This window comes from Photinus pyralis, unplaced genomic scaffold (genome assembly GCF_008802855.1).
Source record: "Photinus pyralis isolate 1611_PpyrPB1 unplaced genomic scaffold, Ppyr1.3 Ppyr1.4_LG3b, whole genome shotgun sequence".
In the NCBI taxonomy this organism is placed as follows: domain Eukaryota; kingdom Metazoa; phylum Arthropoda; class Insecta; order Coleoptera; family Lampyridae; genus Photinus; species Photinus pyralis.
This window is the reverse complement of record NW_022170510.1, coordinates 13,181,112-13,199,749: the sequence shown is the minus strand read 5'-3', so window position 1 is coordinate 13,199,749 and position 18,638 is coordinate 13,181,112. Positions and strand designations below refer to the sequence as shown.

Here is an 18,638-nt window from a genome sequence, read left to right as displayed (position 1 = left end):
TCTTGGATTATTGCAGGATTCAGGAAATGATTAGCACTTATTACACAGTTATTATATCGTTATTAAATTAGAAGTTTATTGAAAACTATATATGAACAATGACTTTTATTACATCTGACATTAGAAAATTACTTTTAATTACTTGATCCGAATTCACGTATCGAACCAATCGACAAACGAATTCTGTTTGAACCGTTTACACTATGAAGTAAATTCGCCTGAAGGAATTTTAAATATTAGATAGAAATGACTGTAAACAACATAATACACATTTGGATGCTAACAATCATTTTAACAAATTATCTTCAACAGTTTTTTTATTATTTTATTTTTGTGGTGTTCGTTTCTATTCGGCAGAATTACCTACTGCAGGGAGACCGCATGTCTTAAGAGGCGACTATCAACGGTGGGTTGACTAACAACAGGTCCTTTGGAAGTTGGGATGTTTTAGGATTGAATCGACCTTTGTCAAATTTACCACTGTTTCCGTTGTATTTTTGTGTGACTTGCTTTTCACTCCCTTATAATACCAAGCGGGGTGCAAATGCACCCCAACGTCTGTATTTTGGTCATAATTTTGACAACAAATTTTTGTGACTTCTGTGGTCGTTGGTAATTGTAGTTTTTAGTCTTCTGGGCATCTCCTATACATTATTTGATTTTATATAATTTTTCTAAACAAAAATAATTGAGACAATACACTCTGGGGTGCGTTTGCACCCCGCTTGGTATCGGACGCTTGTTGAATTTCCGTCATATAAATCATGCGTATTATGAATTGGTTCTTTCAAGACGCATGCGTCGGCTGCTTGGCAATATGGCAACATTTGTATTAGCCAGTGATGTGTTAGACAGCATACAGGTAGTGTTGTCCGTTGATTGAATTTTTCTGTTTGGTGTGAATTCGTGATAACGATGAGCCGGTTACGTTTTCGTGATGAAAATAACCTCACAGAAGCGGAAATGCTGATGTTACTTGAAGAGGATGATACGGAATACGACGCGCTGATTGAAGAAGATGCCGCAAGTGATATTGAAGATAACGACCATGTATCTGACCAAGAAGAAGTTGATGACCTAATTTGTGCAAATGATGAAGAAACAGAACCGCTGCAGGTTGACCAATCGGACTCGTGTGGGGATAGTGATCCGTTTTATATTGCCAAAGATGGTACACATTGGTCTAAGTTACCCGTAAATAAAATTTCTAGACGTTCGCGAGCAAATATCCTTACCGTTGCCCCAGGGTCAAATTCCAAAACATCCAGCATCAAAGACGCATTTTTTTTATTTTTTACTCCAGATATACTGGAAATCCTTGTGCGGGAAACCAACCGTAAAGCTCGACAATATTTTGATGAGTGGAATGCTGCAAATCCCACCCGTACCAAGAAATATGCAGCAACCAATGACACTGAAATTGAAGCATACATAGGCTTATTGATCACCATGGGAGCATTGCAAGCAAGTAGGGAACCCATTGAAATGCTTTTCACTAGTGATCTCGCGTATTGTCGGCCCATTTTTCCTGCAACACTTTCCAGAAATCGATATAATTTCCTAACAAAATTCTTGCGCTTCGATAATTTTGAGACGAGGCAAGAGAGAAGACTTATCGATAAATTGGCACCTGTAAGAGATATTTTTGAAAAACTGGTGTCAAACTGTAAACGTGCGCTCAACCCAAGTCATCATTTATGTGTTGATGAACAACTAGTGCCATTTCGAGGGAAAGCACCATTTCGAGTCTATATGAAAAATAAACCGGCCAAGTACGGAATTAAGATTTGGGCTCTTGCGGATTGTGGTTCGAACTATACTGTGAACATGCAGGTGTATTTAGGTTTTAGTATTCTGTGTCATGTAGCCAACTTTTGTCTGGGTTTTAGGAAAAATAAACAATAAACCAGAAAAAAACCAAGGCGAACGGGTGATCCTTGATCTTGTTGAACATTTAGGTACAGGATACGGTATAACAACCGACAATTTTTTTACAAGCCTTAAGCTGGCTGGTAAACTCTGGGAAAAAAAATTAACGCGCTGTGGAACACTTCGTAAAAATAAAACATTTATACCCAGAGAATTATTGCCCTCTCCAATGAAGCCAGTATTGTCTTCTATGTTCGCTTTCAAAAAGAACCGCACTTTGGTTTCATACGTGCCAGAAAAAAGGCGCGCAGTTCTATTACTTTCCAGCGAACACGAGGATGATAAAGTCAATAGTAAAGATGTGGACAACAAACCAGACATAATCTTACATTATAACAGTACTAAAAGTGCGGTAGATGCAACAGATCAAATGGCCCAAAAGTACACCACGCAAAGAAAGACTGCTAGGTGGCCTATGGCAATATTCTATCACATGATTGATATTGCAGCGATAAATGCCTTCAAAATATGGGTGATGGCTAATCCTGAATATGAAAAGGGCCATTTAGATGCAAGAAGAAGGTTTCTGCTACAATTAGGCAAAGATTTATCTAAGGATCACATAATGTTTCGTTATAAAAATAATAATGGTTTGAAGGCGAATATAAAAGAATGTATGCTGAAGGTTTTTCCTGAAATGAAAGAAGAAAGAACACCACAAGAACAACCAGAGGCAACTCAAGGTCGATGTTATCTTTGTACAAGAGTCAAAGACCGAAAATCAAGACAGTTTTGTATACATTGTTGCCAGTTTAGATGTCTAGAACATTCCCAAAAACAAGTGTTATGTCTAACATGTAAAAATAAACAATAGTTACCCATTTCTTAAATTTATGAAGCCTGAGTTAAATAAAGGTTAAATATCACTGATTACATATTTTTCCATTCAACCAGAACCTAATAGAGTAAAATTATGTAGAAATACTGTAATTATATGTAAAAAATTAATGGGGTGCAAATGCACCCCGCTTGGTAACGCACGTAAGAATAAGAGCTTGGTATTATAAGGGTTTTAACCCATACGAACCTACCAAAGCTACCAGAACAATTCCTTAACCCTCGTTATTTGCATCAAGGAAATTAAATATTTTTCTCGTGATGAGAAGCAGTCACCTATCCCACATTTTTTAGCGCATTTCCACAAAAATAAAAAATAAATGCGCTATTGTGGCCACTTTGTCCGTCCGTCCGTCCGTCCGCTAACTTTGCGACGCTACTAGTTTTTTATCTTAAGAGCTATTGTTCTACTTTTTTCGCTATTTGGTTTGTTATGGTGTCGAGTCTTGTACCAAGGAAGGAATTTTTTCTGTACCGCTTACAAAAAAAGTTATTGTAAAAAAAAACAAAAAACCGTTTTTTACATGTTCCATAATTTTACACTTTTGCCGTTTATTAACGATCCTAGAGACCGTTTATAATTTTGCATTGCTATCTGTCGCCTGCCGGTTGGTCGCTCCGTCTGTTCCTTTGTCTGTCTGTCCATCTATCTGTCCGTGTGAACGATAACTTTGTTTAGAAATGTTCGATCGCTTTTACATCTCCGTTAGTTATGAACTGAATTGCATGAAATTCAATATTTGCATAGCTTTAACCATATAATACGCAATGCCAAAAGTTGAATCGAATCGATTCAAAATTCACAGTGCCCTTTTCGCATCTCGACCATTTATAAACCGAATTGCAAATTTTTTACTTATAAAAGTATTTGAATGAAATTTGATACATAGGCACTTGGAATAAAGGAAAATCAAACGCCAATTTCAAAATTTGGTTTTGCGCATGCGGAGTGCCAACTTTTTTATTTATGGAAGAATTTAAACGAAATTTGATACATAGGCACTTGGGATAAAGGAAAATCAAACGCCAATTTCAAAATTTGGTTTTGCGCATGCGCAGTGCCAACTTTTTTTATTTATGGAAGAATTTAAATGAAATTTGATACATAGGCACTTGGAATAAAGGAAAATCTAACGCCAGTTTCAAAATTTTATTTTGCGCATGCGCAGTTCCAACTTTCTTATTTAGAAAAACATTGAAATGAAATTCTTCTCATAAACTGAAATTGAAGTAGCACGTCAACAATGGATTGCCCATGTGCAACGCTATCTTTCATATTTGTGGCCGGATTTTTACGAGTTTAACAGAAGTTGCATCTTACAAATGGGAAATGAATGCAAGTGGAAATGCGCTTTATGTAAATCGTTTACGATTACTTTTTAACTTGTTATCCTTTATACAGTTTTAGTTGACTGCATTAAGACATAATAATAACACTTTTATTCAACGATTAAGAGAAGTTCACTTTGATCCTAACGGAACTTACTTTTAATTGTAATTAACCGTCTGCGTGTATGTGGGGTAGTGTGGCTGGCGTATAGGTAGGTACCTGAACGCTCCACTTCCATACAATATTAAATTATATCGTTTAAAACTTAATTCCTTTAACATGTAGTTGTCAAAGCATTTACTAAGTAGATGAACGTAATTAAAATTAATGGGTACCTACGTACCAAGTTTTTGTTTCACGGCATACGACTACAAATTTACTTGGAACGAAATAATTATGAATGATGCCAATTTCGATTTCGTGAAACATTTATACATCGATCGTGTTAGATTGATCAAAAGAAATAAAATAGCTCGGCACCCAATATTTTCACTCAAAAGTCATTGCTGCACGTCCTGGACTAAACAAAATTGTCTCCAATTTATGCGGCATTCCGTGGTGTACACCTGGGGTCCTCAAAGTCCAGGTTGCGGGTATGGCACCAACGGAAAGGTTGCCATTTCGAACATTTGTTTTAAGTTGATAGATTTGCTTTTTCACTTTAGTGAAACTACCCAAACCTTTTTTTAATTTGTTAACCATATATTTTTAATTTTGGATCTTTTGAAATGTGTCTTTTTTTAAGTGGAAATTTTGTAGTTTTGGCAATCCAGAGCTATAATTTCTTTAGGGGGGTGCCATCCGAAATTTTAACAAGTAGTGTGACATTTAGCGAGGGTCAATGAAGAAGTTCGACAGAATGGTTATAACAGCGAAGTCGATAAAGTTAACGGTATAATATGTTACAAAAAAGGTACTATTTGGACTACTTTCCTAAATATGGGTTGTTTCATTTCCAAAAAACGTAAAATTGATACGCCACTGGTGCCCAGAAATATATTAGAAACAGTAACTGTGTACAATTTTGCTCCTACATTTTTTTCGATATCTTTTATGGTAAAGGAATTATAATCCATCCAATCCGTCGTTTCTACAGTTTGCCGAAGCACATTTATTTATATAATTACATAACAAGAACCACCCCAAATTAGTTAAAATTAACCAGAGGTAGGACAGAGTGGAAGAAGTAATTGTAACATACGTTTCAGCGAGTTTTTTGCATGAATTAGAAACTATTGAATGCACCAATTTGTATTAAACTTCTATCTTCGATCAAGCGATTACTTTTGATGCCATCATGCTTGAAAGAATAATTCTCCATGAACTAGAGAACAAAGGCAATTCAAGACAACGGAAGTTACAATAAGTATTTATTTATGAAGAAGTCAAGCTTTTTGATTCACTCTGAGTATTGCTTGTATTCATGTGCTTGGAATCGATAAAAAAGACTAGCGCCTTTTCTAATGAAAATGTTTATTATTTTTGTATAAGACATGCAGTACCTATACAGCTAAAAGCGATGAAAATATATCGCGTAGGTGCCCTCTTCATACAATATTGATGTAAAGTAGAAATTTAAATATCTGAAGACATTTTTATTTGAATCTCAATAAATCTTTATGTTTATGTAAAGCTTCAAATGCAAGCTTTACTTTTTTATTCGAACGTTGAGCTTTTTTTTTCTAATATGAAATGAAATCGATTAGATATTTGCGTCTTTTTCTGCAAGCGTTTATACAAGATTGGATTTAGCGTAGGAAACGAAATTAGGCAGAGGTTGTAAAGCTTATGAGATGCTAACCCGAAAAAAAAGGGCGGGTTTAAGGTTCTAATAGGAATGAGAACGCAATTTCTGACAGTGACGTGTAATGAAATGAGATATTACGCGTGATTAGAATAGGGCATGTGCGCTAGATAATACCTACTATAAACCAATTTTTACGTCATTATATCAAAGAAACACGTCTGTAAACAGATTCGATTACTTCCAGAAAGCCAATATATTTGTCTTAGTTAAACTTATACGATTTACAGAAAAGAAAAGTAAGTTATAGGGCGCAGTAAATAAATTAGAAATGTACGAAGGTCGTTTCATAAGTGTCCTGTTCATCACAATGATACAGGATCAGAAACCCAGAATGGTTGTAGGACAATTCGCACCCGAATAATTCGCACCAGAATTTCGCTCCCCTGAGAGGGTATTTTGTGTATGGTTGACTTTTAACATAGAAAGTCGGCTGTGAAGTATTAAATTAACTCAGAGCTTGAAATCTCCAATATTACTCACCAATATCACGTTTTATTACTTTGGGCATGTAATAGACGTATAGCTACATTTAAAATTTGGATACTTTCAATATTAAGGTATAATTTGGAATCGTGACGTCCATTTTGTGTTCAAACTCTAAATGGGATAATTTATTAATATTGAATAAAAGTTCTCTAAACCGTTCCCATATAATTTAATAAAACGAAGTGATACACTACATGTTTCGACCAACGGTCATCTTCAGGTGATCTACAAGATGGTAGAGATATCATTGAGGAGAGACTATAGCTATAAAACTTACAATATACTCGTAGATGGAAAACAATTAAAAACCCAAAAGGACAGTAAAACTGGAAAGCCCAACGACCATATCCGTGGTTGGTTCCAGAGTAAAATTGGAATTTGAAGAGTACGTAGAGTAGATAAACTAAATTTTTGCAAGAGAGGGCCGAACCTAAAAACTAACATTAGACGACGGTATAAGCAACGATGAAACTTACGTATAAAAAAGTCATAAGGTCAAAAACGAAATCCTAACTAATAAAATACCCAAATAAGGGCTTTGAAACTGGAAACCATCTGCACTTCCAAAATCAGTGCACGGTTTAGCTAATCTTACTTTGTCGTCGTTGACCCAGATCGTGGCATTGCATGTTAAACTAAGAGCCGATGGATCTTTCTTTGCTCTTCTCGCTCGACACAGCCATGATGAGCAGTTTTGGAGTTTAAGGTTCTTAGCAAAGAGGTGTACATGTATCCTTCATAGATTATGTATCTCTTTCCCCTTTTCGTTGTACCGAACTCCATTGTTACACGCCCGTATAGTTTGCACCGCCTAAATCTCATATCCATTATCAACTTTTTGTAACAAATCAAATTTCAACTTTTAGCCTCAGGGACAAGTCCATTTTTGATGATATTTTCCTTGATTTTGGCATTTTAATGTGGCACTTAAATATTTATGTTGGTTAAACAATAGCCATACAATTTGTAGAGGAATAATTTTTTTAATAGTATTTATGAGGCAAGAATTCATACGTACAATCCTATGTACCTTTTTAAATGGAATGGACCATATCAAAGCAGTGGAGATATTAGGTCACTTTAATAGCATCCATATCACTCAAAATCTGGAATTTAGTACTTATTTTATTGTAATCTCCGTATTAAACATGAGAACACTTGCTAAAGGTACCATGAATGAAAATTTATTTTTAAAAAAAACAAAAAAAAAGGTAAAAAGACACTCATCCGTGATGTAAATTGTCCATGCACTCATGTTCACAAGTAGACGGATGCTGCTAAACGCTGGTATCGGTCTATCAGCAAAACTGTCACCTGACATTTCTTAAACCTATTTACCCAGTTGTATTGTACCAATTCACAATCAAGGTTTTTTTCATTTGGAAACCTTTTAGCATGTACAAGTAATATTGCAATAGGAATATAAAAGTCAAAATAAAATTTTAACAATTATTATTTGTTAATAGCTGCAAGTTAAGTTTCCTAGTTCTCTAACCTTCGATGTCGTCCATTTAAAGGACACATAACGAAATACGTATGTACTGTCTTAAAAGAATCTCAAGTAAATTATAATCATATTTGAACGTAAAACAAATAGATTCTCGAGAGTTTCCGTAAAATTAAAGAGATAAGAACTGTAAAGTAACGAAAAAAGCAAAAAATGTTAATAAATATCGTGAAAAAAATTGATCTTGCTATAAATTATATGGCTATTATTTAAATAACATACTGAAATTGTGAAGATCCATGACTCTCAATGGGGTGCTTAAGAAGCTTCGGAGAAATAACACCAAAATCTACCCATTTATTATTATAACAATTTTTATGGGGAGATTTTGGTGTTATTTCTCCGAAGCTAAATAATATACGGTGGTGCATTAGAAACGATACATAGCTATTTCTGTAAATTAAAATAATTTTCAAAAAACGCTTTGGCACGTCAAATTGATCATGGAAGGAAACAGTGTCTAAAATAAAACTTGCTCACTAATGTCTTTGTCTCGCATCGCTGACAGTGCAACCCCTAAAATCTTAAATGATGCATCGTTGGTAAGGTCGCCCATCTCTGAATTCGGATATGTAATTTTTTTGGTTTAGTTGTTTCATTTCCAGCGCATTCGACGTTGCAGGTACAAGTTTTCTCTTTTTTATACCACTTGCAACTGCATAATTTTGACGCACGATCGCATTAGCTTCTATTACATAGTGATCGGCCCGACATCCTTCCAATGACATAAACAACAGCGCGCCCTCAACTTACTTTTAAAATATTTCGAAAATATCAAATCTAAAAAATTATAGTCTCACCAAATTAAGAGAAGGAAAGCCTTTCCAATGACGTCCTATCTTCCTTGTTGCGCATTTACCAATGCTAAGGGTTTTGCTTTAGTACTAGGTATGCCATACAAAAATTAAGTATATTTGTACTTAATAATTACAAACATTTAAAAGAAAAAATCATCAATATCGACCTGTTCCTAAAACGTTTCAAGATTTTCAAAACCCTTACTATTTTGATTATTAACAATCTCTTAAAAAAATGCCAGAATTTTTTCATGTATCTCTTCAAACTATAAAATAAATAACAGGAAGAAAATAAAAAAGAAACTTTTAAGTTCATTCACTACCATAGTTGTGGCAAAGATAACGCAAAAAAATAAGCAGTTAGTGTAACTTTACTCAGTCACCAATAATCAACATATAGCCATATGTGGTCAAAGAAACGTAAAACTGGTTCTAAGAAAACTGGAAACTTACCTTTTCTGAACACCACCACAACACTACCAACAGAAATCAAATTACTTTTACCTTGTAATAAACCCTATTCATCTTCCAGAAATAATAGAAAGGATGTCATTACGATATTTCTCTTATTGTTTCTTTATGAAGTGCAATTTGTGTTATCGGGGTCTTTTCAAAATTTACCTTTAATTATAATATTATCTTAATTACTTATCCAAATTTAGTGCCATCTATGAAATGCATTGTTCTATTGTCATTTATACATACTCGTTTTGTCTAAAATAAATTTAATTCAACTAAAGAAATAAAGAACAATTTTTTATATGTCTTCATTAAGAAATCTTTATGTAGGGAGCGTTAAAATAACTTCCTTTTTCTATTTTCATCTTGATCTTATAATGTAAATATTTTTAACTTTAGACTTATCACTTTGTTTGTGTACGGTATTATATGTTGATTCTGTTTTAATATTAAGAGCGTCTCAAAAGTAGCGCATATTACACATAATATTGTAGATTTATACTATAACTAGGTATAACTATTTGGTATTTAATTACTCCACAAAAGACGTTGCAGTTACCTATTCTTATTTTCTCAAAACAAAAGCGCAGTAGATAAAAATTATGTGTTCTTAAATTACATGATTTAACTATATCAGACTCTTCATACAACTTCAAAAAAAAACCAGCGTGATTATATTTAAGAAATGGAAATACTTAAGAATCGCGATGTGTAGAAAATGAAAGACCAAATAACTATTATTTGAAACATTTTTCCATGAAGTAGATGTTTACCAAGATGTGCACTACTACATACATTCTATTAAAGGCAATGGTCTAGTAGCCTCTTCAAAATATTTAATTTTAATAAACCAAAGATTTACAGAATTATCCGGGTGTGAATTATTCGGGAGCGAATTTTTCGAGTGCGAATTGTCCGCACACAGATCAGAATATATTTCATTTTTTATCGTAGTTCGCCCAAAGCTCAACTGCGCTGAATAATACTCTACGTTGATTGTTTTACCCCTTGCAAATTGAAACTAGCAGAATAGCCCTTGCACTCCAGAAAACTGACGCAATCGCACCCTTCTGGTTGGCGCAATTGTCTTCGCTTTTCTTAGTCCACTGTTTTGGCTGTTGCTTTGTTTCGGAAGTGTAGTGAGAAAGTACCTAACTACTTGTGAAGTCCACTCAATTCTTTCGCAACAGGCTCCAACCCCCCTCCGTATTCAGCACCCAATGTTACAGGTGGTCGCTGTGCCGTTTCAAAAATTTTCGTATTTTATTCAACATAGGCAATTTACAAATATACCACTTCATAGCGAACGTGAACAAAACTGTGTCTGGAAATAAATAGCGATAACAGCGTGTACGTTTATGATAAATGTGTGCGTTACGAGATATAAGCGAAGAGAGGTACCGGGGTTTTCGGTAGTAGTGGTTAGACTTTCAAGGCGTTAGGGTTCAAGGGTATGTAAGAACTTTACTTTCGCAATTATCTTTATATAAAATTCGTCTGTATGTACGTGTATTTCTGACAGAATTCCTTTATAATAAGGAGAACTGCTTTTCCAATAAAAAACGGGATTAAAAATAAACTGACATTGTGCCAACGACCTCTAGGGGGGTGGATGAGCAGATATAGGAAAAGTATGTGGCTCGATCATGTCCTAAAAAGGAATAGTTTGCTGAAAGAAAGCGGCTGAGGGTACTAGTGAAGATGTTCAGTGTTTCAGAAATTGTTGAACTGAAATCACGAACGCCTATACTGGAAATAGGGGTAAATGTTGTACGTAGGACCAAACAATGAAATTCTGGACATATTATGTTTTATTCTTTCCGGGGGGAGTTCCTACTAATTGAAAACTCGACGGTAGTCACACAAGTTGTTTTATTAGGGAGTGAGTCTCCACCGGTCCGGAAATATTTGATTACTGAACAACTTTATTGCTTTCACTTTAATTAAGCACTTTCTTCACTTCGTGGATTCAAAAGAAGAACATTTTGAATAATTTTCTTACACGCACAGCAATTTTTAATAGTTTATAACTCAAATCTTATTGGCAAATTAAAAAGAATTGAAAAAGTAGTTGCTAAAGTACAATCGAAAATCAGGTCCCAAAGTTGTCTTGGGGGAGTTGTTTATTTTATTCCGTCACACTGTATATTGATGTTATTCCAAATGAGTAGGTGTATGATAGTATCTTCATGCAATATGTTGAAAAAACAATACATTCGAGTGTCTTACGACCTCGCTTACGACATCAAATCAGGTCACTGTAAATGTAACCCTTTCCGTTTTCACATTTTGGCCTGATAGCAAACCACACAGTTTTACTAATTCTAATTTGGCCCTTGTAAAAGGTCCAGGCAACTTAGACTTTTTACAAAAGAAAATTGTTAATGGAATTTTGTCAGTGGATATCTTAAAATGGTCTATAACAAATACACAAAAAATAAATACGTAAGCAGGGGAGTGGGACTAAGCTTTTGAGTAGGGCGAGGGAGTGTTCAATGGAAAAGTGGTAGATCGTGAAAAACTTTCTTTCCGGCCAGTTTCTCACATAATCTCAAGATAACTCAAAAAATCGCGGAAAATCGTGTGTTTTTTTTTATTGTTCATGTCCGCAAAAAATGATTTTGAAACCGTAATCAAGTCCGATATTCACATCTCCCATACGGAGGGTCCTCGAACTTTTTATATTGAAAAAATTTGTAGTTATGTGAAATAAAAAAGTATATTTCAGCTAGTTAAAAGAAGATCATTTTTGCGGAAATGAACAATAAAAAACAAAAATCACGATTTTCTGCGATTTTTTCTCTTACTTTGAGGTTATGCGAGAAGGTTGTAGAGTTTTTTTTAACACTTTTGTTTCTGATCTCAACTTCTGCCGGAAATTGCAGTCATACGATTTTCGCCCCTATTCACCCTCCCTAAAAACTTAGTCCCACTCCCCTGCTGACGCATTTATTTTTTTGTATTTGTTATAGACCATTTTAACATATCCACTTGACAAAGCTCCATTAATATTTTCTTTTTTTTTAGGTACAGCTGCGAATTAAATTCCAAGCAGGTTATTTTTCGCATTATTATACAACAAAAAGTGACAATTTTCCTCACCGCCACAAACGAAGGAGCTTTAATAAATCCCGATCATTATAATAAGCTTTAAATGGAAAACTGTCGTTTTCCATCTAAAGCTTATTCAGTCTATTCATTCTAAAATGCCCATTAAGACCAATTCAGGGCATTATCCTGATGATATTCAATTACTTATCGATCACAATACAAACCGCCTTTTTTTATACCTACACACTCTCTGAAAACCAATAACCTGTAACAAATTTGAAAGAAAAACCGAAAAAGAATTCAATAAGATGCGATACGATACCATTAAATCAACTACGTTCAAAGCATTTTCTGAGAGAACCCTTGCGGAAATCACTTATGCTTGTCGACGTTTTCAAACTGTTTGAACTCAATTATACGTCTCACTTTACTTAATGTAACGGAAGTTGATTTATTTAATGCACTTCGATAGTTATCCTTGTGTATGGGTTAACCGCGGAGATACAATGTTTCTCTAATTTAAAAAGTAAGGCTGTTTCTTCACTTCAATGTAACGTACCCAGGACTTTGAATGTGTAAACTAAGAAATCGAGAAATAACATTCGTAAGGGAAGATCGTTGATTTAATGTTGTTTCTAGGCGCTTTCAATAAGATTAAATCTTGTAGCGAAATACCCTGCGGCAAACTGTTGGCAAAACATTTGAGAATCGCATTTCTTTGAAGTTAACGAGAAGACTTTTTGTGAATCTTGTAATCTCTGATGTGAAATAAATAGCTCTTTAGCCTACATGCTATACTTTAGTGAAATAGAGATTTAAACAAACCAAAACTACGTTTATTTAATTTAGATGTGTCATCTAGGACGACTATATTTACAATTACCGCTTATTTCAAACACAAGTACAATTACTAGTTATTTACATAAAAAGTCATGAAAGTGGTCGTTTACATGACGCGGAAACCTTCAGGAATGTTTATATGAACATTTTCATTTATTATTTTGAAAGTTTTTGTTATTTAAATTGTCAATTTTCTTTATTCAAGAATCTTCATTTTTTCGTTTTCCGAATTTCCTGAATTTTAATGTATTTTCTACTCTGTTTCGAATTTTCGTATGTTTTTAATATTCCGCATTTATAATTTCCAGAATTGTTGTGTACATCTAGTTTTATGCCCCTTCGGAGAAAATATATGCGTGCTAATTAAATCCCATCCGATAACAAAACGCAAACGACCAGATGTGCCTACATCAGAATACTAACTAAATTGAATGAATTACAATAAAGATACAATTCAAAAACGAAAATAATACGCAAATAACAATTCTAAAAGAAACAACAAATACTGAAATTCAAATTCAAACAAAATCAACCAACTCTGTGCTTATTCGTAAATAGTCCCCCAGATTTACACCTGAAATATTCTCACATACAGGATGTTCTGTCATTATAATCTAACTCTTTACCATGTGATCCGTAGCTCCTGAACCCACATTGAACTTATCCATCCTCCTTTCCACAACAAACCATTCCAGTAAGAAAAGCAATTTTCTTTTCCCTTTCCTTTTCAGTTACCTCCGTGCAATTAATTAGTACTCAACTCAACTCATATTTCTTGGAACGAGTACTTAGTGTTTGAGATTCTCCAATATAATGGGAGTATCAATTTCATTACAACTTTCAAATTCAACGCTTAAATTTATAATCTGCCTTGGTAATTAATTGGAAACGTAATGTCATTTATTTTGAGAGAAATCTTTTGAATCAAGTATTAGGGATTTGATACCTCTTCAAATTCACTTAAAAGCTTCTTATGATTTTGTTTTGGACCGTCAACGCAATATTCATTTTCGATCACCCTATTGCGAAATTTTTCACTTTTGTTACGCCATAATTCGTAGAATCAAAAGATACACCTCGTTTTCAGCTCACATTTTATTCAATGGTTTTAAAGGAATAATACGCCTGCGGTAAACAACCCGCAAAACGAGTCCCTGAGCTTTAGTTCTCTGTGGTTAAACTTGTAAGATAGAAGGCCTGCAGTGATGCGATAGTAGCACTAAAACTGTATTAATTTATTAGTCGTATTGAAACGGCGACATAGTCAAAATTGAAGGGATTCCATTCTCCCTTAAAACTCTCACACTGGGAAAGTTGTGAAATCCACGCATTAACTCTTAAATCTCCTTTTCCTTCGGAAACCCTACATCTGTTTATCGTACAAAAGATCAATATTTTCAAAGTACGCCAGTATCCGATTGTATTTCAATGGACCTTACCTCGATTTTCCCACAGTGATGGTTATCACCAAAGCAATTTTTACTTTTGTAAAGAAAGTCTTACTCAGAGCTTTTTAAATGATGAAGTTATTCCTTTGTAAATGTACTTTTACTGCCTGTTAATCTCAATTTCGGATTAGTTATGAATTTCGGTAAACTGTACGTAAACGCTTTTAACTGTATAAACAAGATAAACTCAAAGTGTAACAAAAATGGGAAAAATTAATATAAGTTTTTTCTGAAGTGAGAATGACATGTAAAGAAACTGAAGGTAGAAAATTTAAAATTAAAGAGGGCAGCACTAGATGAATGAGGAAGAAATGAAGCGTTAGAAAGAAAGATAATAGAAATAATATCGTGATCCAAGAATCCAAGATTAAAGAAGTTTTAATTTTCGAGCAATAGCGCAAGGACAGGCCGTCCAGCAGGTACAACCGTCGTTCCCGTCATGGCACAGCCGAGTTTTATATAAGGTCTTTTACGTGTTGCATCTTTGCATTTTGAATCCTCGCTAGTAACATTTTATTTGCTACCGCTCCGTTAATTACAAGGTAGACTAATTTGCAATGCACAGGTAATTGAATATCTTTATATAACAAAACTAACAGAATCTTCTCTGAAAGGAACAAGAACAGCTTGTACACAAGAAAGAAAAAGAAATAGAATTAAGTGCCGAAAAGTACATAGCGTAACCTCTAGTGGCACAATAAAAAACTATTGTAAATTAAACCAATAATAATCAAGTACATCTAAACTAAACGGATTTACAAAAGAGGTACCTAGATGGCGTAAGAATGTCACTATAAAATATATTATGGAATTTTAAATTGTTAAGAAAAGAACGCCACAACTTCGTTTCCTTAACCCAATCAAATGCGTATAAATCTCATTGACCATTGACATTGACTCTAAATATAGATCACCAAATTTAATATGAATCCGATGATTTGAAAAATTGGAAAATAACACAATTCTCTTAAAAATCGTTTCAACAGCCATAATCTCATAAAAATATGCCTACACCCATGTGTCCTAATCACTTGTGCATTTGAGGATTCAAAGTTGTGGTAACCAACAATCAATTTCGAATAATTTTAGTCACTTTTCTTTGGAGTACAGTAATTTTAGGGGCGCAATTGTCTCACCTTAATTAACAATAGTATCGCGAGTCACTATTATATGAAAAACATTTAGAAGGCGGAACTGTCGCGCTTAATTACCCTGGACGCAAGTGACCCGGGCACAAGTGTCCGGACACGCTATTTATGTCAAAGGGTTGCAATTGCAAAAAATAATCAAAGTGAAGTTTATTGAATTCTTTGTGTGGCTTCGATTTTCGCGTGGGATTACATTTTCAAGGATGGCAAATTTTTATTCTAAAATTCTCTAATTAAGGATTTGCTTAATGAACTTGCCTCTAATTTAATTTCGCGCTTTTCATAATTAATATTGTAAAGGTTGAATTACGCGAAACATTGTTGCAATTCACCACTTTGAACCACATATCAACGAAGACACCTGAGAAGCTGTATAACTATACTGCCCTGATGAAACAAAAATTATTCGTACGTTAATAAATGCCTTTATACGCCGTAAAAGTATTACAGTTACTATAGACAAATCACTGGAAATTAGCGTTGGCTCTAATTAGTTTCGTTCGTAGTGATTAAATTAGGTACATTCATTAATTATACAAGGACTTCAACTTAGTACGAAGAGCTTTTCAACTACGTTGTAGAATGTAGAAGGGTTAAGTGGTTTGAGAGCAAATGGATTTTGATTCTGCTTCCTATTTTTCCTCCTAATCGCCGGAATTTTGAAATTTCTACTGCTGCTAGTTTGTTACACTCTCAATTGCGACTATACGGTTGCTTATATTGGCTAAGGACGGCCTGTACTTGGCATCTTTCCACCCAACTTGGGTAATCTCTCTCTATGTTTATCGCCAAGTCGGTTAGTTAGTATGTTTGCAAGTGTGCTATCTATTACCCGCACTTGGTTGCATGCCACTTTTTATTCGTTTTTTTGGGAACGCTGCACCTAGTTATCGTTAACAAGGCTAATTCTCGTATAATGAATTTGAGAAGTCTGGAAAAATTCAGCTTCATTCATTAAAATAAACCTCCGACGCTTCCATTAAACTTCAATCCCCAGACATCCTGAAAATACAAGCGCTTTTCCATTTTACGATCCAACCGAGAAGCATCTTGCATTTTTTGCTTAGTTAGAATTATTCGAAAACAATGCTCGTCGTCATGTTGGTTGCGCTCGAAGCGATGAAATGTTTTAATGCTTCTTGCACCCTTGTTTATACCGCATTACACAATTTCAGCATTCAAAAGGGTGAGATTTTGTTCTATTTTGTAATAACGTATCTGAATAACAGAAGCTCTGTCAACTAGGTAAAATTTCTTGCTGATGTAATACTTTATTCAAAGGTTTCTATGACAATTATTCATTTTCACTGTCTACTAAGCGATAATGATGTTCTGTTCACAGAAAGGCCAAAAAGGAGTAGATTTAATTTAAATAAGGAAAGTAATGAGTGATTTTGACTGTATTAAGGTATCAAACTCTCAAAATATTCCCACTACAATCGTCCATTTTAGTTCTGAAGGTTTCTGAAAATATACGTGTATAAAATTAGAGTAGGCGGAGGACGTATACATATAGAGCTTGGACAATTCCGCCGATTAAAGGAGTTAAATTTGATTGTGATGGTTTCTTGACTCTTTAACCTTTGTGCTTTTTATTAGAGACTTTATTGTCAGCGAGCTTTTGAGCAATTTAAAATCACCACCTCTGCAGAAGGGGGTGGATAGGCTTACTTACTGTGTTTTTTAATAACACGAACCTTGGCAACAAGAAGGCGTACAAACAAACAATTTCGTAAACTTTGTTGAGGTCAAAAACGAGCTAAATTTTTACAAATTGGAATATTTGACTCGATGTTGAAGATACGGACAAAAGCCTTCTAATTTTCCATACAACCCTGAATCAGTGTATACAAAGAAATACATCCACAACGAGCACCAGTAAAACATTCGCAAAGACCGTGGATTACTCAAACGTGTCGACACCAAAAATAAGCTTTACAAGCTCCTACAAATGCGGCCATACGATATTCAATTCAGAATGTACCACAAAAAAATTTAAAGCCAAACTTTCTGCAGATATTGATGATCTGCTTAGCAACTCCGCTGACCAATGGCGCCCGATCAATAATTAATGGGGAAACAATCGCATAAAAATATAAACAGAATAGTTGAGAACGAAACAGAATTTGAGCAATGTATTTAACAATTATTTCGTGAACGTTACCGCAAACACAGTACCTCACTCCAGGGCTTCCACAGTTACCAGTTGTAGGTAAACGAAATTTATATTTTTAACTGCTGTGGTGAGCGCTGAGTGGAAGACATCATAAAGCAAATGCAGAATAAAAAATCCTCAAACCTATCAAACAAATTTACATCTCAATCTCAGATCCCTTATCATTATTAATCAACAGCAGCTTTGCGACGGGCATATTCCCTTCCTTACTAAAAAGAACTTGGACCAATTTTTAAGAAGGGCTATCCAGAATCAGTGGATAGACCAGTAGCCCTAATATCTATCTTTGCAAAAATTTAAAAAAAACTATTAGGGAAACGCTTATTCAATTCCTTGACACTAACAATTTTTCTGCGACCAACAATTTGGATACAAAAAAGACAAAAGCACGGAAGAGGCAATAGCAAAGCTTATGAAGGAGTCTATAGCAGCATGAATGACAACAAAAAGGTATCGGGGCTATTTATCGACATCATTTTGACACTCCACCACAACTGTACGGATGTAACAAGCTGCAACTGCAAAACCATAGAACAAACAAGCAGCATTAGATACATGGGCGTCTACATTGGATAACAAAATTAACTGGTGAAGTCATGTTTCATGGAGAGCTCAGGAAAAAGATAAGAACCTTCTACGTTATTAGAAATATAGGCAACGAAGAGCTGTTAAGGACTTTTTTCTTCGCCTTGATACACTCCAGAGATTATAATACGTACTGGAATTTTGCGTATTTAAATTCTACTGTCCAAGCTTGATTATGGTTTTATTATACAGGGTGGTGACTTGAACAACGCACTATAGTAATTTTTTTATTTCTGAT

At 34.6% G+C, this 18,638-nt stretch overlaps 1 protein-coding gene across 1 annotated transcript; it reads left to right on the top strand.

Moving 5' to 3' along the window:
• The first annotated feature begins 778 nt into the window (after positions 1–778).
• Positions 779–2,743, top strand: LOC116166379 (piggyBac transposable element-derived protein 4-like). Its single transcript, XM_031481334.1, has 2 exons — positions 779–1,843; positions 1,890–2,743. The coding sequence occupies exons 1-2, from the start codon at positions 916–918 to the stop codon at positions 2,741–2,743; spliced, it is 1,782 nt and encodes a 593-aa protein (XP_031337194.1). The 5' UTR covers positions 779–915.
• The last annotated feature ends 15,895 nt before the right edge of the window (positions 2,744–18,638 follow it).

Coding starts and splice junctions, on each gene's coding strand:
- LOC116166379 (XM_031481334.1), top strand. CDS start 916: ATGAGCCGGTTACGTTTTCGTGATGAAAATAACCTCACAGAAGCGGAA. Junction 1,844..1,889: donor GAACATGCAGGTGTATTTAG/GTTTTAGTATTC, acceptor TCTGGGTTTTAG/GAAAAATAAACAATAAACCA.